Source organism: Borostomias antarcticus, assembly GCF_949987555.1.
Source record: "Borostomias antarcticus genome assembly, chromosome: 20".
NCBI classification, from domain to species: Eukaryota; Metazoa; Chordata; class Actinopteri; order Stomiiformes; family Stomiidae; genus Borostomias; species Borostomias antarcticus.
This window is the reverse complement of record NC_140253.1, coordinates 16648724-16676445: the sequence shown is the minus strand read 5'-3', so window position 1 is coordinate 16676445 and position 27722 is coordinate 16648724. Positions and strand designations below refer to the sequence as shown.

Below are 27722 nucleotides of genomic sequence, written 5' to 3'. Positions count from 1 at the left end.
CTCTCTCCACCACCCTCTCTACCCTAACTCTCTCTCTATTCTCTCTCTCTCTCTCTCTCCACCACCCTCTCTACCCTAACTCTCTCTCTATTCTCTCTCTCTCTCTCTCTCCACCACCCTCTCTACCCTAACTCTCTCTCTATTCTCTCTCTCTCTCTCTCTCCCACCCTCTCTACCCTAACTCTCTCTCTATTCTCTCTCTCTCTCCACCACCCTCTCTACCCTAACTCTCTCTCTCTATTCTCTCTCTCTCCACCACCCTCTCTACCCTAACTCTCTCTCTATTCTCTCTCTCTCTATTCTCTCTCTCTCTACCACCCTCTCTCTCTCTATTCTCTCTCTCTCTACCACCCTCTCTACCCTAACTCTCTCTCTATTCTCTCTCTCTCTACCACCCTCTCTACCCTAACTCTCTCTCTATTCTCTCTCTCTCTCTCTCTCCACCACCCTCTCTACCCTAACTCTCTCTCTATTCTCTCTCTCTCTACCACCCTCTCTACCCTAACTCTCTCTCTATTCTCTCTCTCTCTCTCTCTCCACCACCCTCTCTAACCTAACTCTCTCTCTATTCTCTCTCTCTCTCTCCACCACCCTCTCTACCCTAACTCTCTCTCTATTCTCTCTCTCTCTCTCTCCACCACCCTCTCTACCCTAACTCTCCCTCTATTCTCTCTCTATTCTCTCTCTCTCTCCACCACCCTCTCTACCCTAACTCTCTCTCTATTCTCTCTCTCTCTCTCTCCACCACCCTCTCTACCCTAACTCTCTCTCTATTCTCTCTCTCTCTCTACCACCCTAACTCTCTCTCTCTCTCTACCACCCTAACTCTCTCTCTCTCTCTCTCTCCAGTTCTCATCCTCTCTACCCCTCTATCATAGTTAAATTATTATAACCTTGGCTCATTCCGAAGCTTTAGAGACGCCTCAGAAAGTGCAATCTCTGCTGTGCTTTCTAGAGGATGCACTTGGTGATCAGAGACCATGTGAGGGTGTCTGAGATGTGTGTGCTGAGGAATCTGAAGCTATCAACAATATCAACATATTGATGGAGATGGGAGTGTGATTCCCTCTGTTCTCTCTGAAGTCAACAATGGTTTCCTTTGTCTTAGTGACATTTATGGAGAGGTTGTTGTCATGGCACCACAGTGTTAGATCTTCCACTTCCCTTCTATAGGCCTCCTCGTCATTGTGGCTCATTAGTCCAACTAACTACTGTGGTAGTTCCCTCTCACAACTAATGATCCTGCATACAGACACACTGGTACAAAACACACTCTCCTCTTTCCCCTGACACCAATTCACCTGCATACACACACACATCTTTCTCTCACACACACTTCCCAGGTTCTACACACATTAACATCCCCAAATCACCCTCTCTCTCCCAACCCCCCCCCCCCCTCTCTCTCTCTCTCTCTGTCTTTGTCTTTCAACATGAATATACATGAATTGACTTTGGGCCAGGTCAGACGTAAACCCAAGGACAAGCAGAAACATTCTAAAAAGACGCCTGTGGGAATCAGACCCAAGTCTGGGTACAGAGAGAGAGACTGTGGAGACAATAAATGATCATTAAGTCATATTAGTGACAACTTTTCACTTCACTTCACTACCCTACACTATCACCCCCAACCACACACACACACACACACACACACACACACACACACACACACGCTTCCCTGTCTAGTTCATGCCCTATGGAAAGGACAGACCCTCTCCCCAAGTCAGGAGAGCCAAGGGGGGAGGCTTCTTCACCTTGTAGCCCAACTTAACTCACATTCCTCCTTCCCTTTGTCTGAAACACTTAAAGACACAAACACACCAAAACAGACAAGGAAGCTGTGACCTATAACCTCAAGAGACCATCCTGACCCCACAAGCTCACAGTCTGTTTCTCTCCAGGGACCAGGATGGTCTCACAAGGTTCCAGACTTTAGCAATAATGACAGCTCTGAGTCCCACTGCACTGTGAACTCTTCTGCCATGGATGACAAACAGTGACCAGCACAACCACACTGACATGCAGTGTAGGCCAATCATCAATAAACCCCTTTCCAACAAATACACAGAAAATACAAGCACACATACAACAGCAGCTAGAACTCTCAATTCTAACCAGGCATGAGCTAATTCACACACAGAGTCATCTTGAGTACTCAAATCCTTTGATTCTGGGTTTGATAGAAACACGTTTTGGAGGGTGAACCTAAAGACACTGTGATTGATGACTGTCCAGGATAAAATGTTTTGGGTAATCCATGAATGTTAAATGTAGATATATTTCTTACAGTTTTTCTTATTTTTATCTTGCTTTATCAATTATTTGTTTCATTTCATATTTGGGAGGAGGCTCTGCCTCCCTTGGCTACTCGCACCACACGCCACTGAAAAGCACTGTTATGGAAACATGAGCACCATTAGAAGAGTGAGATTATCACCAACTTCCTCAGAACAAATGAGCAGAGTATTAACATCATTCCATCCACCTGTACTCTATGGATACCAACAACAGCATCAGAGGATCCAACACTGATACAAAAGCTTAGTGGGAGCAGATCCCCGTCATTACCACTTAAGAGGGCTCTAAAAACCTCTCCTCTCACCGGATTCTGATCAGGGACTGGACATGACGTGGTGCTCATCCAACAACTATGAGTGTGTGTGTGTGTGTGTGTGTGTGTGTGTGTGTGTGTGTGTGTGTGTGTGTGTGTGTGTGTGTGCGTGCGTGTGTGCGTACCCATCACTATGAATATAGTTCAAGTGTAAGCAGCTCTTAGGTGTTTGAACAGTTGTGACAGATTGTATTGTATTTTGTATGACCCCTGTTTTCTAGGCCCAAGTAGATAATGGTGGTGAACTCATCTTCAGTTAAGACACATGAATAATCAATGTCAATGTCAATACTCACATTTTCCAAGTCCAGGTCTGATCCTGATCTCTCCACCATGATCCACACTGTAGGAATAAGCAGAGGAATGATGAGGATGATGCAATGAGACGTCACCAGTTTTGGGCTTTATGTGTTTGTTAGTTACAGGTAGATTGCAGGATTATGTAAAAACTACCAGACCTATTTTCCCGTGGAAGGGTGACTGTAGCATGAGCCAAGGAAGAACCCATTCAATTAGAGAGAGCGGATCTGAATCACGGGGAGGATCCAAATTCATTGAAAGATCATTTTTCACTTTTGTTGACCATGCCAGAGAGACCAGACCAGCACCTACGGGTACTTTGCCATGTTTAATACATCCATGGCTGTTTATCCCTGTATTTTCTGCGGGTATTAGGACCAAAATAATTGAATCATGGCATGAAGGCAAAGATCAACTGCTTTGAATTAGCTAGTTATGCTCATAGCTAGCCAGATGACTGCTGTCGGTCCTGTCATATGTAGCTATCTAGGTAGCTGAAATACATCAGAGAGCAGAGCTGAAGAGCACCTGTTGGACCAACCCCAGCTGATGCACCACCAGTATATTGTTGACATGTGTCTCCTCTAGGTTCTCTAATGCTACTGCACATGCTGACAACATGCATCATGGGTGGAGGTCTGCACTCTCAAAGTGCCCTTCTGGTTATAGGGTGATTTGTGTCTGTTCTGTCAAGAGACTCGTAGGCTGTGAAAGTTGAGACCATCTAGTTCAGAGAGGGGGGCTACATAAGAGACACTGGGTGATTTTCTTCCACTTGATTTAAAACTCTCCTCGTACCTGAGTTTCTCCAGTCTCCAGTGTGGATCCTCCAGTCCAGCAGAGAGCAGCTTCACTCCTGAGTCTCCTGGGTGATTGAAGCTCAGATCCAGCTCTCTCAGGTGGGCGGGGTTTGACCTCATAGCTGAGGCTAGAGAGACACAGCCTTCCTCTGTGACCATGCAGCCCGACAGACTGTAGAAACACATCGATACAAACACATTACTACCCTCTGCTGGTGAAAAGAGAGAGTTGAAGGATTATATTCCATCTTCCTACAGACAAATATTTGAACATTGGATCTGCCCTGGTTCACACATTGTCAGATTCTTGAATACAAAGTGATATTTTTTTGTCAGTCAATATTTTTGATATGCTTTCTCTTCCTTGTAACCCATGCTAAATAAGAATGCTCTGAGACTCCAGGTTTATTATAGAAATGGAAAAGCCTGGTCTCTGTAGTACTGAGACATTCCAATCCAACCAATGAAACTCCTCATGAGAGTTCAGGTAGGTTTACACTGTAGTTTATCTGTAGTTACTGTAGTTTAGTTGTTTCTAGTGGGAACATCCAGCTGATCATCTGCTATGATTGTAACAGTTCATAATATCTCCCATCATGTCATTCATAAGAGTCTCATTCCAAAGATGAGAAACTCTGGTTTAAAAAGCTCTGGCAGCATTTCTCTGTTAGTCTGCATCCATTCAGTCTGTAGGGAGATGATGATGATGATGAAGATCACCAAACTGCTTCATTTGCAGTGAACACATGATGTATAAGGAGAGATGTCCTGTCTATGCAGTCCCCTGGAGCAGACAGGTTCAGAGGCAGGGTTCTGAAGGAGTGTGCTGTACAGCTGGGAGTCCAGCTCACCCAGCTATTCCAGCTGTTTTAAACACAGGCTTTGTCTCAGCAGCTTCCCACCATCATCCCCTCATGCCAAGACTATGAACGATGGACCCTGAATCAGACCCATGGATAATGGACAGTGGATCATGGATCATCTCAATCCAGCTCACCCAGAATCTCCAGCCTGTCCCTTTTCCCTCGACTACCCTGCAACCTATCACCCCCGACTACACACACACACACACACACACACACACACACACACACACACACACACACACACACTATAACTGATACTTAAACAATGTTACACAAACACACCAGTACTTTAACAATGTTATTATTATCAAGGGATATGATAGGCTGTTTCTGAGCCAGGGAGAGCACATTTGGAGTTTGTGTGTTAAATAATTGTCTGTTCAAAGTTATCTTTAGAGTGCATTACACGAACGCCAGACTGGCAAAAATATACCCAGAGACTGATGACACCTGTAATCGGTGCAAGCAATCACCTGCTAATCACACACACACGTTCTGATCCTGCCATGAGTTGACAGATTTCTAGCGCGAAATTTACGGTACACTCAGTACTCGACACAGACCTCAGACCCGACCCACTCACTGCCATATTTGGGATCTCTACACACATAACAGCCACTCTCTCATCAGCAAAGCAGCGAGTGCTGACTCTCACCTCCTTGCTAGCTAGACGTCTCATCCTATTCAAATGGAAACACCCCCGCCCCCCCTCACACAGTAGCTGGTTGAAAGAGGTTCTTAATCACATAACGCTGGAGAAGATAAGAATCTCAATCAATAACTCCAAACTATCATCTGACAAGACGTGGGAGCCCTTTATTGACTATTTGAACAATACTTCTATCCCCCCAGATGACTAGATGCTGACCCCCCCCCCTCCTCTACCTCATCTACCCCCCTTCCCTTTTCTGTACTGTTTGGTTTTGTGTGTCTGTCTCGTCTTTATTTACAGTTTATCATTCATTTATTTACTACATCCCTGCTTTCAGTATTGTTAAGGGCTTTGTCTGGGTTTGGATATGTGGGCAGGAAAGTGGGTGGGTAGGGTTTCGTGTTTTTGTCCTTTTGCTAAAAATCAATAAAAAGAATTTTGAAAGAAAGAAAAAGAATAGTCTGTTTGTGCGTCCTTCGTGGCACATTCTATTATCAAGGGATATGATGTGATATGATGAGGCCAGTGGCATAATGTAGTTACGATGGGCCCCAGAGTGAGCTTATTATGATGGGCCCTATTAGTGCACACTACTTGTAGCACACACAGCACACACACACTGTAGTCTATACACATTTTAACAACAGTGTGCTGTTGAATTAGCTAGCCTACGTTGGCTATTGTACTGGCGAAGTGGAGGTCAGAAAGCTGTCAGAACCATGCGCTCATGCAGTAACAAACAGAGGCTCAATCAAATCAAGTCAACTTCACATAACTATGGCTGGGAAGGTTTAGGCAAAAACAACAACACATCAGCAAGCAAGTTGCTACTGTAGAAAACTCGCCTATAAACTACTGTAAATAGTTGAGCTGTGGATAAGAGCTAACGATAAGTTTACTATTGACATCGATAAACTTTCTGCACTCAGTTTAACCAGGGCTTGTTGCTGTAGGCTTCACAGAACAGAGATGCCTTCATTAGCTGATCTTAGCTAATATTCTTAAAAACATCTGAAAAACATGTTGGCTACACAATGAAACAGGCGCTGAGCGGCGACCTCACTCCATGATAACAACCTGCAGGGGCACGGCCTACCCCAAATCCCCTTGAGAAACACTTGTAGGCTAACATTACTCACCTATTTGAATGGCATTCCACTATTCTTGCATTGAGCAAAATCGTAGACAATGTCCTTAATATTCAACTCTTGGACTCTTGAAATTAAGCCTACCATAATGTATATATAACGTCGTGAAATGTACAGTACATCTAACAATAGCCTAATGTTATTGTTTGGACTTAATGTCAATCAATTGAGGTTCACATTTTTGAATGTTTGTCACTCAATTGAGGTTCAAATAGTAAATGGACTGCACTTATATAGCACTTTTCCACCTTAGCGGCACTCAAAGCGCTTTACAATGGCCTCTCATTCACCCATTCCCACACACACATTCACACACCAATGGTGGTAGTTGCCATGCAAGGTGCTAGTCTGCTCATTGGGAGCAATTTGGGGTTAGGTGTCTTGCTCAAGGACACTTCGACATGTGGACAGTCGGAGCTGGGATTCGAACCACTGACCCTTCGATCATTGAACGACCCTCTCTACCAACTGAGCTACAGCCGCCCTGTCAACAGTTCACCTTTTGCGCCTAGTGAACCATACCGTCTTGTGTCTGATCAAATAGAGACTTAACATTGGACAAGAACATACAGTATTACCTAGCAATCATCATTGCACATCTGTGTATGACAAAAATATGACACGTTTATTAATTGAATCGTTTTAAGTGTATTTGTTTATGTAGAATAAGCATATAATGTTGTTATTGAGTAAGACTTCTGCAGACTATTTTCTGGAGAAAAAAACATGAGGGGGGATGCCTTTTAGAGGGTATACATAGCAAATTACACTTTAATTTGAGTTCACGCTGCAGGCGTGATTCTGAAGTGGTAACTCACCCGTTCTCCACCTTAAACCTGGTTGGAGGCCCTGCTCTCTCTACGGGCCCTCTCACCCCACAGGCCCCAGTGCAACCGCACTGCCTGCAGTCTATGTTTACCCCCTGTGAGAGGCTGTTTCTGAGCCAGGGAGAGAACACGCTTGGGGTTTCTAACAGCACAGCTAATGCTCAGCCGATAGCACCAAGCTAAAGCAGAAACAAGCTTGGTTGAATAGACCATTTCCGTTGAATTTGCACTTCCCCATGTTGTCGCTAGCTAGCAGACAGTGAGAGGCTCTGAGCATCCCGGCCGCAAACAAAACCAGATGCAACCTACAAAACCGGATGACCAGTAGGCTACCCACAGTACCAGATGACCAGTAGGCTACCCACAGTACCGGATGACCAGTAGGCTACCCACAGTACCGGATGACCAGTAGGCTACCCACAGTACCGGATGACCAGTAGGCTACCCACAGTACCGGATGACAAGTAGGCTACCCACAGTACCGGATGACCAGTAGGCTACCCACAGTACCGGATGACCAGTAGGCTACCCACAGTACCGGATGACCAGTAGGCTACCCACAGTACCGGATGACCAGTACTCTACCCACAGTACCGGATGACCAGTAGGCTACCCACAGTATTGGATGACAGTTTTGAAGAGGCGAGCTCTAGACAGGATCTGAATCTGATAGTGAATGGAAACCTGACGCGAGGTTATGTTCCAACAAAGGTCCCCCCTCCATGTCGATAGTCAAACTTTAGCTATGGTATGTGGGAGGCTATAGGTTTGATAGGTTTTAAAGTTTATGAAGAAATCAGAGTGATGGACTTCAAAATTCCTGCAAGGTCAGAGTGTATGAAAGTTTTGTCTTACTTGGGACTACATTCACGTGGTGGTTTTACACTGATATGGCTGATTTGTTATGATTTTTTTAAGTTTTAAACTTTAGACTGTTGCTGTAGCGCCACCTTCAGGTTTATTGACCTGCAATGCAGGTTGAGGACTTTGGGTATAGTACTGGAGCTATGTGCAAAGTTTGGTGATTTTTTGTCCACGGGAAGTTAGACTTCAGTGGAAGATGGGTATAGTACTGGAGCTATGTGCAAAGTTTGGTGATTTTTTGTCCACGGGAAGTTAGACTTCAGTGGAAGATGGAGAATAATAATAATAATAGTAGTAATAATAATAATAATAATATAGGCAAATACAATAGGGTTCCGGCAACTACGCTGCCTGGCCCCTAATAAAGTTCAAAGTACAAATTTAGTTCTGTGGCTCAGGAGGTAGAGCAGATCATCCAATGACCGTAGGGTCGGCGGATCAAATCCCGGCTCCTCCTGTCCACATGTCGAAGTGTCCTTGCGCAAGAACCCCAAATTGCTCCCAATGAGCAGGCTAGCATCTTGCAAGGCAGCTACTGCCATTGGTGTGTGGATGTGTGTATGAATGGTTTAATGAGAGGCCATTGTAAAGTGCTTTGGATACAAGTGCAGTCAATTTAACATTATTAACCCATTTAATGCAACGTAGGCTACCAATGATACTGCTCACATTTACAAAGGAAATTACCAAAAGGGCAGCAGCCCCACCAGTTACACAACTATTTGATGAGCTGAATTAGCTACTAGCATATATCCTACTCCTACCTGACGCAGTGGTAAGAATAAAACAGTTCACATACAGAGACGAGTCACATCTCCAATTGAATCCATTCCGCTTTCATTGCATGAGAACAGCCAAGTCTCTGAAAATCCATAGCAGGTTTTGCTCGTTACCCTGCTGCGGTTACCTTGCAGTGAGAGAAACACAATGCCCGCGCATACAGATCCAAACATACATCCACAGTATCAGATTCTCACGCTCCATTGGCTCAATCCCAATGTCCACACTCACAGACTCACAGATTTATTATCTTTCTATGTAAGTCGCTTCAGGCTCTTGACCCCTTCCCCAAAATCAGATCTGCACGAATCACGTAGGTGACCTATTTTGGATTCAAAACAGCAAATTTCATCGAAAAGTGACAATTGTGCATGTCTGGATAAGGAAGGAGCAGTCACTGTCCACATACTCTGAGTATGTCAACACCCTGACCTCCCGGATGGAGGAGAGCTCCTTGGAGCTGAATGTCTCTGAGACTAAAGAAGTGTTCTGCAGGGGGAGCCTCATACCTGACGCCCCAAATGTTCTTCCTCTAGCCCCGAACCTTTTTAGTCCCCCCAAAAACAAAAACACTAGGGAGAAAACAGACACCAAACAGTTCCTTAGAAAACACAAACCCCAACCTCACACATGAGGGCTGTAACAGCACAAACAGAGGAACAAGACAAACAGAAAACACATGAACCACCGTCTCCACCTCACCACAGTATGGGCCCCCCTCCCCCACCCCGGGGTCAAGCCCGGCCAGAAAGCGCTCGGTCATCAGGGCAGGACTCTCCACTGCAAGACCCCTGTCCTTTTAGGGATGGGGGGCTTATACAGCACCCGCCACCTGAACCTCACACTGCTCCCCCCCATCTAGAACCCCCTGCCACTGGTGGAACCCAACCCCCTGCAAGACCCCGACGTTCCTCGCCTTCACACATGCCTCATACAGAGCCCTCCCCATCACCTGTCTGAGGTCACCAGGCTCCTCCCCCTCACCTGTCTGAGGTCACCAGGGTCATACAGAGCCCTCCCCCTCACCTGTCTGAGGTCACCAGGGTCATACAGAGCCCTCCCCCTCACCTGTCTGAGGTCACCAGGGTCATACAGAGCCCTCCCCTTCACCTGTCTGAGGTCACCAGGGTCATACAGAGCGTGTGTGTATGTATGTGTATGTATATATATATGTTACGGTCAATGTGAGAAAACAGGGAATGTGAGCTTTTCCCGGTTATTGCGCACATTCCCTGACCTCGCGGGGAATGTAGGAGAAACATGTGCGTTTCTCACATCTCCTGGGTAATGTGCACATTCCCCGACCTTGCGGGAGATGTGAGAAATTGGTTAGTATTTCTCACATCTCCCGTACGGTCGGAGATTGTGCACATTAACCGGGAAATGCTTACAATTCCCGACCTTGCGGTAAATCTAGGAAAGCGCAACCGTATGCAAAACTTCTGCGCAGCCGGGTGGTGGGAGAGGGCTTATGTGACGCCTCAGAGGGCGTGCACCATAAGAGGCACCCACGGTAGTTGGGCTAACGTTACTGGCGCACACCTGGGAGAGATTTTTCGTCTTTTCGGCTGTCTTTCTGCTAGCTAACGTGTAGGGTTCCTTTGGAGGTTCCCACCTTCCTGTTGTTGCAATGTTCCTTTTGCGTTTGTTAACTTGATCACCAGTGTATCCTCCTAATACTATTTACATTGTGTGCAGCATAGGCTATATTACTGTTCAAGGTAGACCACAGACTGTTATTAACTGTAGGGGAGGACCGGGACGAATGAAACACTTTTTGGTTTGATCAGATTTACACAGAAATTAATAAAGATGGAGATTCCATTTTTTGATGACAAACAACTTGTTCATGTCCTTTACTAACCTATTAGTTGTAAGTTTCGTTCTGTGGTGTAACAGTTCTATTCAAGACGGCCGAGAACAGAAGATGTGCATTGTTTCTCTTGTCCCTGCCGTGCGGGGCGAGTGAAAAACAGGAGTGGGACGAGTGAAACAGTGAGATTGTTTTGCTTATTGTGTTGCGTAGCCTCGCGGCTTGTAGGCTAATTATCTTAACTTTCAACACATGTATAATTAGACCCAATTTAATGTTTCCATTAATGCAATTGATGCTATGTATTCAAAAACCATGGTCAAAATGTCAAGCGCCTCTCGTTCTAAGCGCACGAGCCCTCTCCCACCACCCGGCTGCGCAGAGGTTTTGCATACGGTTGGACTTTCCTAGATTTACCGCAAGGTCGGGAATTGTAAGCATTTCCTGGTTAATGTGCACAATCCCCGACCGTACGGGAGATGTGAGAAATACTAACCAATTTCTCACATCTCCCGCGAGGTCGGGGAATGTGCACATTAACCCGGGAAAAGCTCACATTCCCCGTTTTCTCACATTCACCGTAACATATATATTTCTTACGTTTTATTTTAATTTAATTTAGTTTAATTTAGTTTTATTTAATTATTTTAATGTATATATCATATCTCTCCGGTTAATACTCCATTGGATTGCATTGGCAAATGTAACATTTTATGTAATGAATGTGTATATGTATGTCATATGTATGTATATGTACATAATTGTGTATTATTCTTCTGCTTTGGCAACAACGGTTTATTACCATTCATGCCAATAAAGCTTATTTGATTTGATTTGACTTGACAGACATGGGTAGAGAGAGTGAGTGAGTGAGTGAGTGAGTGAGTGAGTGAGTGAGTGAGTGAGTGAGTGAGTGAGAGACAGACATGGGTAGAGAGAGAGAGTGAGTGAGTGAGTGAGTGAGTGAGTGAGTGAGTGAGTGAGTGAGTGAGTGAGTGAGTGAGTGAGTGAGTGAGAGACAGACATGGGTAGAGAGAGAGAGTGAGTGAGTGAGTGAGTGAGTGAGTGAGTGAGTGAGTGAGTGAGTGAGAGACAGACATGGGTAGAGAGAGTGAGTGAGTGGGAGAGAGAGAGAGAGTGAGAGAGAGAGAGAGAGAGAGAGAGAGAGAGAGAGTGAGGGAGTGAGTGAGAGACAGACACGGGTGAGTGAGTGAGTGAGTGAGTGAGTGAGTGAGTGAGTGAGTGAGTGAGTGAGGAGAGAGAGAGAGAGAGAGTGAGAGAGAGAGTGAGTGAGTGAGTGCTAGCCTTGACAAGAAATAACACACTGCCCCAATCTTCCATCTGCTTTCACCTTGGCCAGCCCATCTCAGCCCAGCCTAACCCAGTCCAGTCCAGCCTAACCCGGGCCAGCCTAACCCAGTCCAGTCCAGCCTAACCCAGCCCAGTCCAGCCTAACCCAGTCCAGCCCAATCCAGCCTAACCCAGTCCAGCCCAGTCCAGCCCAGTCCAGCCCAGCCTAACCCAGCCCAGTCCAGCCTAACCCAGTCCAGCCTAACCCAGCCCAGCCCAGTCCAGCCTAACCCAGCCCAGCCCAGCCTAACCCTGTCCAGTCCAGCCTAACCCAGCCCAGTCCAGCCTAACCCAGCCTAACCCAGCCCAGCCTAACCCAGTCCAGCCTAACCCAGCCCAGTCCAAAATATATTTTGTCAGAAAATATCTTGTTGTATGAATTAATTTTAAATAAATTAACTTTAAATGTGTATTTAATGGACTATAACGTTGTTCTTCTTATTTTAGACTGGGGTGCCTTGGGATTTTAAGTACGTATGAAGGGTGCGGTGACTGAAAGAAAGGTTTAGAAACGCTGGTATATATGGTGTGGCTCTGGGTGGTACCACAGTCATTGTTGTGTCTCTTAGTCTCTGACTGGTTGGCCACCCCTGCCCTAATGATTTGGGATCCTAGCAGCCCCTGTTTTGTACCTAATCCATATTTGTATTTCATCTTGATTGTGTCTTTGTTCCTTCAATAAAGGACCCACCCACCACCTACAGTCTGTATATGTCTGTATGTATGCTTTGAGATGATAGTCCCTATTTTGTCAACTCTACTGTATGTACTGTAGTCCAAAGATAATTTCTCAAGTTGAATGTTGATGCTCAAAACATCCCTCTTCAAGGACAGAGATGTACAATTACTTAGACATTTAAATCCCATCATTTAGCATTTGAATATGCTCAGGGATACAGACCTCAGTTTCTCCAGTTTGCAGTGTGGACTCCCCAGTCCAGCAGAGAGCAGCTTCACTCCTGAATCCTGCAGGTCATTGTTACTCAGGTCTAACTCTCTCAGGTGGGAGGAGTTTGAGCTGAGCGATGAGGCCAGCAGAGAACAGCATGTCTCTGTTAATCTGCATCCACTCAGGCTGAGGAGACAAGGACAAGTATTAGCAAACATTTTCACCAGTAATCAGTGTATTGACAAAGCGTGTATGCATTGGCAGGCAAAACATTTTTTCTGACTAAAGGCGTAACTTCACTCTTCACTTTAGCCTTCTGACAAACACTGCTACACTAGTGGTGAAAAGGAGGCATGTCAGCTATATTGTCTTCCTCTCTCAGACTGAATTATAAACAGACTGACTCATTCTGGAGCTAGGAGAGAGAGTGCTGCTGCATCTAATATGTTTTAGTCATGAGCAGGTTTTTAATTCCTCTAATGGATACTCAGCATCCATAGAAATGTATGTAAGGCCTTTCCTGATTGGCTGGACACTATGGACCTGAGTCAGCTTGGAGGGTGCTAAGGCTCTTTGGACAGGACATGTACATTTACCAACATGCTATAGCCTACTTACTACTTGATACTTCATCATGTACACCTGGGCATGTTTTACACATCTAGGCATGCTAAGGAATAAACTTTTATACACTTTGTTTATTTGCACTCTTGTATATTGGGTTTTTGTGTATATTTTGTACCCAATTTACATTTGTATTTCATCTTGATTGTGTCTTTGTTCCTTCAATAAAGGACCCACCCACCACCTACAGTCTGTATATGCCTGTATGTAAGCTTTGAGATGATAGTCCCTATTTTGTCAACTCTACTGTATGAACTGTAGTCCAAAGATAATTTCTCAACTTGAATGTTGATGCTCAAAACATCCCTCTTCAAGGACAGAGATGTACAATTACTTAGACATTTAAATCCCATCATTTAACATTTGAATATGCTCAGGGATACAGACCTCAGTTTCTCCAGTTTGCAGTGTGGACTCCCCAGTCCAGCAGAGAGCAGCTTCACTCCTGAATCCTGCAGGTCATTGTTACTCAGGTCTAACTCTCTCAGGTGGGAGGAGTTTGAGCTGAGCGATGAGGCCAGCAGAGAACAGCATGTCTCTGTTAATCTGCATCCTCTCAGGCTGAGGAGACAAGGACAAGTATTAGCAAACATCTTCACCAGTAATCAGTGTATTGACAAAGCGTGTTTGCATTGGCAGGCAAAACATTTTTTCTGACTAGAGGCGTAACTTCACTCTTCACTTCAGCCTTCTGACAAACACTGCTACACTAGTGGTGAAAAAAAGGCATGTCAGCCATATTGTCTTGCTCTCTCAGACTGAATTATAAACAGAGTGACTCATTCTGGAGCTAGGAGAGAGAGTGCTGCTGCATCTAATATGTTTTTGTCATGAGCAGGTTTTTAATTCCTCTAATGCAGGCATTCCCAAACTGTGAGGCGGGCCTCCCCCAGGGGGCCCCAAAGAAAGTCAGGGGAGGCGCGGAGGGATGGTTAGAAAAAAAAGAAGGAAAAACATAGTTATTCATATTTTAAATGTATATGGTTTTTATGAATGAAACCTGATTTTAAAGGTCAGAAGATTGAAATAAATAATGTGAGAGATACTATAATATTAAACTAAATGTGTGGATAGTGCAGAGAGAGCCTCCCCCCGTAGGCATGAATATATTGTGCGAAAACGTCATAACGTTAACTAGCAGCAGGTGCCACCGAGCTAACTTAGCTGTGTAACGTTATGGGCTAGCTGACGCTGCCTTGCAAAATGGAGACATTTGGGGGGTTGGGGGGGCGTGGGTGTGTCATTGTTTTCAGAGGGGAGGCCCACATTGATGGAGTTTGGGAACCCATGCTCTAATGAATACTCAGCATCCAATCAGCGTCCTGATTGGATGGACACTATGGACCTGAGTCAGCTTGGAGGGTGCTAAGGCTCTTTGGACAGGACATGGACATTTACAGTACCAACATGCTATAGCCTACTTACTACCTGATACTTCATCATGTACACCTGGGCATGTTTTACACATCTAGGCATGCTAAGGAATAAACTTTTATACACTTTGTTTATTTGCACTTGTGTATTGGGATTTTGTGTATATTTTGTACCCAATTTACATTTGTATTTCATCTTGATTGTGTCTTTGTTCCTTCAATAAAGGACCCACCCACCACCTACAGTCTGTATATGTCTGTATGTATGCTTTGAGATGATAGTCCCTATTTTATCAACTCTACTGTATGTACTGTAGTCCAAAGATAATTTCTCAACTTGAATGTTGATGCTCAAAACATCCCTCTTCAAGGACAGAGATGTACAATTACTTTGACATTTAAATCCCATCATTTAACATGTGAATATGCTCAGGGATACAGACCTCAGTTTCTCCAGTTTGCAGTGTGGACTCCCCAGTCCAGCAGAGAGCAGCTTCACTCCTGAATCCTGCAGGTCATTGTTACTCAGGTCTAACTCTCTCAGGTGGGAGGGGTTTGAGCTGAGCGATGAGGCCACCACTTGTGAGGCTTCGTTGAGGACATATCCAGAGAGTCTGAAATTACAAAGTAAACATGTATGACTTTTTGTTCCTTAATGACATTCTTATCTTAATAATATGATTTGTATAATATACACATGTCATATGTAGCCTAAGGCTTAATAAAGGGTACCCAGCTTTCAATAACTCGTAGGCTACCTCATCTCTGGCCAGTGACCTACAACATTCCTAGCCTTCAAACCAATACGCCAACCTAAAGAGGAGAAGCTTCTCAAACGTTTAATTTGATAGCCTACAGTATACAGCATGTTATATTTTGATATGGGGGAAATGAAAACATAGCTAAAATTACAGGTTTTAAGCTCACTGTTGATGAACAGGCCTAGAAGATGATAGAACAGTCAGCTCTCAGCCCGCTGCATGCTGTAGGCTACATGGACCAATACAGAATATAGTCACTACTGATCACTTTTCAATCATGTGTAGGAGCCTAAATGAAATTAAAAGTGAAATTAAAGTCCTATGTTGCAAAAAAGGGCATTTTTAACTTGTGGCCATCCACAATGATATGAATCGATAACTGACGCTGCTTCTAGGTGATGTATCCGTTGGTAGCATACGATTTAGAGAAATCAGGAGTAGGCTAGTTTGGGCTAGTTTGCTGCACCACAACAGAGGTGACTGCATTTGCACCTTTTCCAGAATAATAACGAGGAATGAGGGTAGGAAAAATACCTGTTTCCATGGCATTTGTGCTTTCAGAATAACTGATTCATGTTCACACCTTATGGGCCTCTATACATAGATTACACTTGACCAGTATTTAGTCCTTGATCTTGAGGAGGGAGAAATAGTGTCGGTGTTTCCATGGCAGAGAGCTCCCGTTGTCAGAGCCATAGACAGAGCTGCCAGCCGTGTAGGCGAGGGATTGTTGATGCATTGCGCACGGGTACTTTCTAACGTGTTACTCCTCACTGGATGTATGTATGGTGCAATGTGAGGAGGTGGAAACATGCCAAGCGCTGAGGTAGCAGTTTTTAAAAGTTATAGGGGGGTCAGCTCCAGCTGGTTCTGACCAGTTAAAGACCAAAAATCTATTTTAGAAGATCAGAGAATAGATGGGCATAAGAATGCCTCACTGAATAAAACTCATTACACATAACATATAGGGGAGACACACAGAGCTCAGTAAAGAGCATTCGTGCAGAGCGAGGTGCACGCGTGATCACACACAACAACAGAGCAGCAGAGCACGGGAGAACACGAGAGCACTGAGAAACTAACACACAGCTCTCCCAGAGCACGGGAGAACACGAGAGCACTGAGAAACTACCACACAGCTCTCCCAGAGCACGGGAGAACACGAGAGCACTGAGAAACTACCACACAGCTCTCCCAGAGCACGGGAGAACACGAGAGCACTGAGAAACTACCACACAGCTCTCCCAGAGCACGGGAGAACACGAGAGCACTGAGAAACTACCACACAGCTCTCCCAGAGCACGGGAGAACACGAGAGCACTGAGAAACTACCACACAGCTCTCCCAGATGCTGACACGGTGAAGTCCACATAGTGTCAGCTAACAAGATAAGCGCTGCTTTAGACAGGGAGTAAACATTCAAGCTGTGTAGGCAACTCAACCAAAAAACCTTGGATGATAACAGAACTTAAATGAGCATTTTTTGGGGCTCATCAGTAGCTGGGATATATTTTGAGTCTGATACTTCTATATATTTAAGCAATAAACCACTCAAGGCCGTGTGTTAAAGTGATTTTATAACAGCTAGGGGGCGTTGTTAAAACAATACAAAGTATTGTAGATGGATGAGGGACAAAGAACGTTTAGTTTTAGTAACACAGGGAACTGTTTTAGTAAGGGGTAAGGGGGTTTAGTAACACAGGGAACTGTTTTAGTAAGGGCTAAGGGGGTTTAGTAACACAGAGAACTGTTTTAGTAAGGGGTAAGGGGTTTTAGTAACTCAGGGAACTGTTTCAGTAAGGGGTAAGGGGTTTAGCAACACAGGGAACTGTTTTAGTAAGGGGTAAGGGGTTTTAGTAACACAGGGAACTGTTTTAGTAAGGGGTAAGGGGTTTTAGTAACAGGGAACTTTTTTAGTAAAGGGTAAGGGGTTTTAATAACACAGGGAACTGTTTTAGTAAGGGGTAAGGGGTTTTAGTAACACAGGGAACTGTTTTAGTAAGGGGTAAGGGGTTTTAGTAACACAGGAACTGTTTTAGTAAGGGGTGAGGAGGTTTAGTAACTCAGGGAACTGTTTTAGTAATGGGTAAGAGGTTTTAGTAACACAGGGAACTGTTTTAGTAAGGGGTAAGGGGGTTTAGTAACACAGGGAACTGTTTTAGTAAGGGGTAAGAGGTTTTAGTAACACAGGGAACAGTTTTAGTAAGGGGTAAGGGGGTTTAGTAACACAGGGAACTGTTTTAGTAAGGGGTAAGGGGTTTTAGTAACACAGGGAACTTCCAGAAGATACCTCTGGGTCAAAGGGACAGACAAGGTTAAATAGATTGATCAAATTGTATAGAAAGATGAATACTTACATAGCCTTTCTGCAGACCTGCACAGCTGGGATCAGTCTCCTCCGCCCCTCCTGTGATGTGTTGTATTTGTTCAGGTCAAGCTCATCCAGAACCTCCTCTGACATCTGCAGCATGTAGGCCAGCGCTGTGCACTGAATTGGAGTCAGGGATTGACTTGATGTCTTCTTCTGCATGTAAGTTTGGATCTCCTGCTGAACTGAATGGTCATTCATCTCCATCAAGCAGTGGAAGAGATTGATGCACCTCTCTGGGGAGATGTTCTGCAATTCCTCCTCATCCCCCCTGTTCTTGAGGAATCTGCTTGTTTCCTGGATGCTCTCTGGACTCCTCTCAATCTGAGGCAGCAGGCCTCGTAAGAGTCTCTGATTGGACTCCAGAGAGAGGCCGTGGAGGAAGCGGACAAAAAGGTCCAGGTGTCCGTTCTCACTCTGCAAAGCTTTGCGTACCGCCCCCTTCAGCAGCTCATTCAGAGACAGCTCATCCAGAGGCTCCTCATCCGGAGACTCCTCATCCTGAAAGAAGTGCTCCAGTACCTCCATGTTCCGCTCATTCAGAGACAGCTCCTCACTCCTCCTCCTCCACAGATCAGCATCAAGGAAGGGCTCCAGTGCCTCCATGTTCTTGGTTGCGTAACAATGGTACATGTAGACCGCTGAGAAAAACTCCTGAATGCTCAGATGCACAAAGCAGTAGACTGCCCTCTGAAAAAGCACTGACTCTTCTTTGAAGATTGCTGTGCAAACTCCTGAGAACACTGCTGCCTCTTGGACATCGAGGCCACACTCTTTCAGGTCTTCTTCATAGAACATGAGGTTGCCCTTCTCCAGATGGTCAAACGCCAGCTTTGCCAGCTTCAGGAGAACTTCCCTGTCGGCCCTCAAGAGCTCCTCCTGGTCGGTCTTGATTTCCCCTTGATACTTCTGGTTCTTCAGCTTCGTCTGAATGAGCAGGAAGTGTGTGTACATCTCAGTCAAGGTCTTGGGCATCTCTCCTTGCTTCTCTGTACTCAGCATGTGCTCAAGGACTGTGGAAGAAATCCAAGAGAAGACTGGCAGGTGGCACATGATGTAGAGGCTTCTTGATGTCTTGATGTGTGAGATGATTCTTCTGGCCAGGTTCTCATCACTGATTCTCTTCATGAAGTACTCCTCCTTCTGTGCGTCATTGAACCCTCGTACCTCTGTCACCCGGTCAACACACTCAGAAGGGATCTGATTGGCTGCTGCAGGTCGGGAGGTTATCCAGAGGAGAGCAGATGGAAGCAGATTCCCCTGGATGAGGTTGGTCAGCAGCACATCCACTGAGGTTGACTCTGTGACATGACAGCAGGTCTGGTTCTTTCTGAAGTCTAGGGGCAGTCGGCTCTCATCCAGACCATCAAAGATGAACGTGGCTTTAGAGACAGCAAGTTCCTCTGCATCTTCCATGTGTAGTTCTGGGTGGAAAACATTCAGCAGTTGGAGTAAGCTATACCGGACATGTCTAATCAAATTCAGCTCCCGGAAAGGAAGCACAAACATGACATCCACATCTTGATTTGCCTTTCCGTCAGCCCAATCTAAGATTGACTTCTGCACACAGACGGTTTTTCCTATACCAGGGACGCCCACAGTCAGCACAGTTCTGATGGGTCTCTCTTGACCAGGCAAGGGTTTGATGGTTCTCTCTTGACCAGGCAGGGGTGTGATGGGTCTCTCTTGACCAGGCAGGGGTTTGAAGATGTCATTGTAGTTGATGGGTGTGTCATATGTGGTTTGTTTCCTGGATGCTCTCTCAAGTTGCCAAACCTCATGTTCATTATTAACCCCTTGACTCTCTCCCTCTGTGATGTAGAGCTCAGTGTAGATGCTGTTGAGGAGGGTTGCATTCCCTGTTTTTATGATTCCTTCAATCACATGTTCAAACCTCCTCTTCAAAGTGGCTTTATGATCCTCTACGGCTCTTTGGAGACCTCTAACAACTAAGGAGAGACAGGAAGTATGGAAATTAGATTGATAGGAATACAAACATTCATGGCAAAGCTCTACAGATGGTGAGAGGATCTAAATCATGTTAGAGAACAGATAACCAAGTGAATCTCTTACTTGTTTCATCACTTCTCTGAACGTACTGCTCTCTGGGTGGCTGCAGTACAGGTGGTGTTCTGGGTCTCTCTCTAAACTGGGGGCAGGCGTGGTCTGCTGATGGACCAGGTGGTGTTCTGGGTCTCTCTCTACACTGGGGGCAGGCGTGGTCTGCTGATGGACCAGGTGGTGTTCTGGGTCTCTCTCTACACTGGGGGCAGGCGTGGTCTGCTGATGGACCAGGCTGCTGCCAGTAGGAAGTGATGCAGGCTCTGCAGAACCTGTGTCCACAGGAGGTGAGGACTGGGTCCCTCAGCATCTGCTCACACACAGCACACCTGGACTGATCCTCAGTCAGGGCTGCCCTGCTCCCCTCACTGCAGGGACAGAGGAACCATGTGTGTTAAGAGATGTTTCATACAGTAGAAACACCAGGGTAAGAGGGTGTTGGCGGGTTTTTGGGATAATGTAAAATAGATTTAAGACTGTCTCTATCAAGGACCAAATAGTGGTGTGTGTGTGTGTGTGTGTGTGTGTGTGTGTGTGTGTGTGTTTCTAGATGTAGGACTAGAATTTAGAATTCAGATTTAGCTTTAAGAGAGACACACATGGAATGAAGGACTGAATGAATGGAAATGAATGAATGAAAATGTTTATATGGAGTCACACAGGGATAGATTTCAAGACATAGAGAGAGAGAAAGATGAAGAGAAAGAGAGAGGGAAGGACTCACACAGAGATAGATAGATAGATAGATAGATAGATAGATAGATAGATAGATAGATAGATAGATAGATAGATAGATAGATAGATAGATAGATAGATAGATAGATAGATTAGATTTATCAGTAAGAGTGTTACTGACGTGACAGCTGATCATTTTAGTACGTTACAAATGCTAAAATTATTACAATATTGGTAGCTACAGTATTACATCATTGGTAGTTTATGACATTATTAGCTGCTATACTCTTTCTCTGAAAGGGATTGGTTGCACCCTAGATCTGTCACACTTCATTTTTATGATAAACATGACTCAAGAGTTTGATGTAAATCTTCCTGTTAACTTCACTTTAGTGAATAACTAACATGTCACCTTTATTTAATAACATCAGTGGTTCATAATTATTCACCTTTTCTCATCGAGGGTCTTTCCATCACTCATCATGGGAGGTGGATCCATAGACCAGTCACTCTTCATGGACACACAGCTGGGTCCAGGTGAGGCTGGTCTCTGCTGTTTGATCCTGTCAAAGACACAGAGACATCACCAGAGTATTATCAGCTGGAACTGCTGTGTTTGTTGGAGTGGAAATGTAAATCAATATGAACCATGAAAAAGACGCCCATATGAAAGTAACTTCACCCCATACAAGCCTACACATGATGACATCAGCCCACACGTAATTAAATGAACAAAACGGTCACTTGCAATCTACAAAGTAGCAGGAGGCAAAAGCTGCTCATCTGGACAAGGACACATGCAACAACGCAGGTCATCACCGCTCAGGAGAAGAGGTGTAAATCAGCGTGTCTACCCGGGGTTGGTGTTTACATCACTGCTGATCAGAGCTGGAGCTGAGAAATACGCGTGTCTACTGCAGAGTCAGCAGACATGAGACTGAATGATGAGTGTTCCCTTCACCACTGAAGACTAAACACACGTTAGTGGGTGTTGGTGGGGTTTTGGACTCATGTAAAAAGGATTTATGAATATCTCTATCAAGGGCCATCTCGTGGTGTGTGTGTGTGTGTGTGTGTGTGTGTGTGTGTGTGTGTGTGTGCGTGTGTGCTGCTAGAGATGGGGCTAGGATTCAGAAGTCAGGTTTGGTGTATAGTCAGCTGAACAGCTCTGAGAGAGAGAGACACAAGGAGTCACACAGAAACAGATTTAGAGACATACAGAGAGAGAGAGAGTGATGGATGGATGGATGGATGGATAGAGGGATGGATGGATAGATAGATCCGTAAATAGATAGATAGACAGATATACAGACAGACAGACAGACAGATACTGTAGACAGATATAGATCCGTAAATAGATAGATAGACAGATATATAGATGGATCCGTATATAGAAAGATATAGAGATAGACACTGACAGACAGATAGACAGAGACAGATAGATAGATCGATAGATAGATAGATTAGATTTATCAGTAAGAGTGTTACTGACGTGACAGCTGATCATTTTAGTACGTTACAAATGCTAAAATTATTACAGTATTGGTAGCTACAGTATTACATCATTGGTAGTTTATGACATTATTAGCTGCTATACTCTTTCTCTGAAAGGGATTGGTTGCACCCTAGATCTGTCACACTTCATTTTTATGATAAACATGACTCAAGAGTTTGATGTAAATCTTCCTGTTAACTTCACTTTAGTGAATAACTAACATGTCACCTTTATTAAATAACATCAGTGGTTCATATTTACCTTTTCTCATCAGGGTTCTTTCCATCACTGAAGGTGGGAGGAAGAGGCATAGACCTGTCACTCTTCATGGACACACAGCTGGGTCCAGGTGAGGCTGGTCTCTGCTGTTTGATCCTGTCAAAGACACAGAGACATCACCAGAGTATTATCAGCTGGAACTGCTGTGATTGTTGGAGTGAAAATGTAAATCAATATGAACCATGAAAAAGACGCCCATATGAAAGTAACTTCACCCCATACAAGCCTACACATGATGACATCAGCCCACACGTAATTAAATGAACAAAACGGTCACTTGCAATCTACAAAGTAGCAGGAGGCAAAAGCTGCTCATCTGGACAAGGACACATGCAACAACAACGCGCATCATCACCGCTCAGGACAAGGGGTGTAAATCAGCGTGTCTACCCGGGGTTGGTGTTTACATCACTGCTGATCAGAGCTGGAGCTGAGAAATACCCGTGTCTACTGCAGAGTCAGCAGACATGAGACTGAATGATGAGTGTTCCCTTTACCACTGAAGACTAAACACACGTTAGTGGGTGTTGGTGGGGTTTTGGACTCATGTGAAAAGGATTTATGAATATCTCTATCAAGGGCCATCTCGTGGTGTGTGTGTGTGTGTGTGTGTGTGTGTGTGTGTGTGTGTGTGTGTGTGTGTGTGTGTGCTGCTAGAGATGGGGCTAGGATTCAGAAGTCAGGTTTGGTGTATAGTCAGCTGAACAGCTCTGAGAGAGAGAGACACAAGGAATCACACAGAAACAGATTTAGAGACATACAGAGAGAGAGAGAGAGTGATGGATGGATGGATAGAGGGATGGATGGATAGATAGATCCGTAAATAGATAGATAGACAGATATACAGACAGACAGACAGACAGACAGACAGATACTGTAGACCAGTGGTTCTTAACCTGGGTTCGATCGAACCCCAGGGGTTCGGTGAGTCAGTCTCAGGGGTTCGGCGGAGGTCAAGACACACACCCGACTCATATGATTCGTGATGACACGCCCCGCTTGGCCATCATTGGCTGCAGGTGACCACGCTACATCGCTTGACCTATCTGTGCTGCAGGGAATTTGGTGCGCTCAGTAGTCGACTTGTGACTGTCGTCATGGTACGTCGTGTGATTGTGAAAGGAACAGACTTTGTTGCGAAAATGACATGAGAGTGGCACTTGCCATGGTGAAGCTGCACATTTCTGAACTGGTCTCTGAAAGGCAACAGCAGAAGTCACACTGATTTGCAGTAAATATTCATTATTATGTTTTTGTGTGAAAATCATGTTTTGATGGTTTTGTTCTTTGAACACAGTGATGTTGATGCACGGTTCATTTTGTGCATCAGTAAAATATATACCTATGTTTTGAATTTGAAAAAATCATATTTTATTTCTCCAATTAAGAAGGGTTCGGTGAATGCGCATATGAAACTGTTGGGGTTCAGTACCTCCAACAAGGTTAAGAACCACTGCTGTAGACAGATATAGATCCGTAAATAGATAGATAGACAGATATATAGATGGATCCGTATATAAAAAGATAAAGAGATAGACACTGACAGACAGAAAGACAGAGACAGATAGATAGATAGATAGATAGATAGATTAGATTTATCAGTAAGAGTGTTACTGACGTGACAGCTGATCATTTTAGTACGTTACAAATGCTAAAATTATTACAATATTGGTAGCTACAGTATTACATCATTGGTAGTTTATGACATTATAAGCTGCTATACTCTTTCTCTGAAAGGGATTGGTTGCACCCTAGATCTGTCACACTTCATTTCTATGATAAACATGACTCAAGAGTTTGATGTAAATCTTCCTGTTAACTTCACTTTAGTGAATAACTAACATGTCACCTTCATTAAATAACATCAGTGGTTCATATTTACCTTTTCTCATCAGGGTTCTTTCCATCACTGAACGTGGGAGGAAGACCCATAGACCTGTCACTCTTCATGGACACACAGCTGGGTCCAGGTGAGGCTGGTCTCTGCTGTTTGATCCTGTCAAAGACACAGAGACATCACCAGAGTATTATCAGCTGGAACTGCTGTGTTTGTTGGAGTGAAAATGTAAATCAATATGAACCATGAAAAAGACGCCCATATGAAAGTAACTTCACCCCATACAAGCCTACACATGATGACATCAGCCCACATGTGATTAAATGAACAAAACGGTCACTTGCAATCTACAAAGTAGCAGGAGGCAAAAGCTGCTCATCTGGACAAGGACACATGCAACAACAACGCAGGTCATCACCGCTCAGGACAAGGGGTGTAAATCAGCGTGTCTACCCGGGGTTGGTGTTTACATCACTGCTGATCAGAGCTGGAGCTGAGAAATACCCGTGTCTAAGAGCTCTGGTCCAGCCCACGTGAATATCTCTGATAATGTTACTGTTATTATATAACATTATTATTTAACATATTGTTATTGCACCTGCTTTTGGTAACGTCCTGTGGCAGTAACCTGCACAGCGCACTCAATTCAACCATAATAATCGACCCTTCCTTGGCATTAAACTGCCCTGCAAGGTTTCTGGAGTGAGAGCCTAAGCTACCAGAAGTGTTGTGAGTGCTGCTGTGTTGTATTTAAGCAGCGTTACGTTGGTTAGAAGTCAGAGGGTTTCTCCTGCTTATTCTCTCTCACTCAAACTACATTCAATATGCTGTAGGTCTACCGCTAATGATGTCATTGGTGCTGTTTTATTCTTACTAATCACTTTCATAATTTCCCCCTTTGTCTTGTAGCTCGATCACTACATTTCCAGTACTGGGAGGGGTCGGACACAATCTTTCTTGCCCGCGCTTCAGGACTCTGGAGGTGTGTAGGTCCAGGTTGCAGCCAATGTCACCTAATGATATTATTAATATTTTAGAACCTCCCCGTTTTATAAGTATGTCTTCATTTTATGTCATGTTGTATCTGGGTCAATACAGATGTAAACCTGCAGTACCAATAAAGTTTTATGTAATGTATTTATTCTTGAAAACAGCCTACTTCTCACAATAACATCATCTTCCTTTGATCAAACACCTGTGTACTGAATAACTTGTCCAGAGGCCTTGTATTGTAGCATTGTGCATATAGGGGCTATTGTGTTATTATATGACTTGATGTTTGTGATGTTTGTATGACTTGTGAATGAAGTGAGGAAAATAGCTGTATTTTCAGAGAAATGTTGGTTTAATCTGATCCTGTTAGCTATTTCTAAACTATGATGATTGACTTCTGAGTATGGCTGTCGGCTGGAGTTTTCTGTAAGAAACGGTGTCTCTCTTCCATAGACTTATGAGATGTCATTCTTACGGCTGGTACATTCTGTGCCAAACAGCAATTGTTGTGGTTAGCGCCGAGGCGGTGTACCTTATCTTGACCTTGCAGGGCCAGAAGCCACATGAGACCAGACCAGACCAGACCAGACCAGACCAGACCAGACCAGACCAGACCCGTCTGATCGGGGAAGAAGGGGGGTGGAACGCCCCCGAACCATAAGAACCGTGCTCGAGCTCAGATGCTTTGATTTGAGTCCAGACAGCATACAGACAGGTCAGCTGTACATTAGACTAGATGCCATCGTCTTTTGTATGTCAAACTTTCTGTAATAAACAGCTTTTGATTGTCGCTCAAATCCTGTGTTGGACAGACTCATTTGGAATACACCTGAAAAGGGACACTGGACTGTGTGGTATTTTCTGAGATTGGAGAATCTTTTATTGTAATCAAAACACAATGCAGAGCTTAATAAGGTCAATAATGATAAAAGACCACGAAAGTCAACAGAAGTCCCCCACCCTACCCCTGACCCCTGCCTCTACCTGGACCCAGGCACACTCACACACACACAGACATACACCAGTCCTGGTCTCAGATCCCCTTCCCCTCACCTTAACCCGGGTCCGTATCCTTTTCCTACCCCCTCCCTATCCCAACCCCTGCCTCTATCTGGGCCCAGGCACACTCACACACACACAGACATACACACACACCAGTCCTGGGCTCAGATCCCCTTCCCTTCACCCTAACCCGGGTCCGTATCCTTTTCCTACCCCATCCCTACCCCAAACCCTGCCTCTACCTGGACCCAGGCACATTCTCACACACACAGACATACACCAGTGTTTGCCATGTCTCTCTTATGATGTTTTTAGCCTTTCTTACTCTGAAAATGTAATTTAATGTAATTTATTGCTTTATAAATGTTCTTAGCCGGTAGACAAACATACTCCAGGAGCTTGCTCCATCGCCTTGTTGAGAGGGGTCAGGGAAGAATGTTTACAGCTCACTTATCTGGCCCCCGGGTGATTACTGTTTTTTTGCTTCCCTCTGGAGTATGTAGGGGTGGGTCGTATGCCCACCTCCCTTGTTCTCTGTCTTTAGCCACTACGGGCCGCGCCTATGGAACGACCTGCCGGAGGACCTGATGGGGGCAGAGAGTGTAGATACTTTTAAAAGTAAACTTAAAACACACCTTTTTACCCTGGCTTTTACCTAGTGTGTTCTCTCAACCTGCACTTGTAGTCTCTTGGTGTATTGCCTTTTTATTTCATTTATATATATATATGTATTGTGTCCGTTTTCTTTTCCTGCTTTTTTAGGTTCAGCACTTGGAGTTGCACTTTGTGTATGACTTGTGCTATATAAATAAAGATTGATTGATTGATTTAAGTTTCTATTTTCCTTTTATAATTCACCAAAGAATTATAATTTCTGCAAAGCACTGTCATGGGAAAGTTGTGTAGGCCTAATCTTCACTGCAGTGGTCTTCTGCTCCATTCCTACAATATCACCAGACAGAATGTTGCTCCTCCCAGAACCAGCACCTCCATCCAACCCAACTGCAGGAAGCATTGCGCCTTTTTGGATTAAACAGCTCCAGTAATGATATTCTATTATAACCAGACGGCATTACAATATCACTCAAAACGACCTGTTGTCACGCCCCTGCCTCGCCAGCCCCGCCTTCGTCCCGCTACCACGCCCTCTGACCCTGACTCAGATTCTCCTGGTACGTCCCAGAGGGCGCAGCGGGAACTGCGCTCTCACCAGTCTCAGCCACGAGCCGGGCGTGGTCCCACTCCACACCTGCCTGACGTCACCAATCAGCCCATCTCAGCCAGGTTAAGAAGCCGGGCTACTCAGCAGTCAGACCAACCTAGTGGGCATCACGTCTCTAGCTTTAACCTA

The 27722-nt window shown here is 44.7% G+C and overlaps 2 protein-coding genes across 2 annotated transcripts in view; both read right to left on the bottom strand.

Annotated features, from left to right (window-relative positions):
• Positions 1-27722, bottom strand: part of LOC311322613 (uncharacterized protein) — a gene marked incomplete at both ends in the record, with an annotated part of 201709 nt that overhangs the window by 3569 nt on the left and 170418 nt on the right. The window contains 3 exons of the mRNA XM_084454697.1: positions 2911-2957; positions 3713-3886; positions 12916-13089. Of these exons, the coding sequence (XP_084310823.1) occupies positions 2911-2957; positions 3713-3886; positions 12916-13089 (395 nt within the window). The remainder of the gene's footprint in view (positions 1-2910; positions 2958-3712; positions 3887-12915; positions 13090-27722) is intronic.
• Positions 15313-21264, bottom strand: LOC311322328 (NLR family CARD domain-containing protein 3-like; the record flags this gene model as incomplete). The annotated part of the gene is made up of 5 exons (XM_084454398.1): positions 15313-15514; positions 18019-19978; positions 20103-20195; positions 20322-20458; positions 21215-21264. The coding sequence occupies 5 exons, from the start codon at positions 21262-21264 to the stop codon at positions 15313-15315; spliced, it is 2442 nt and encodes an 813-aa protein (XP_084310524.1).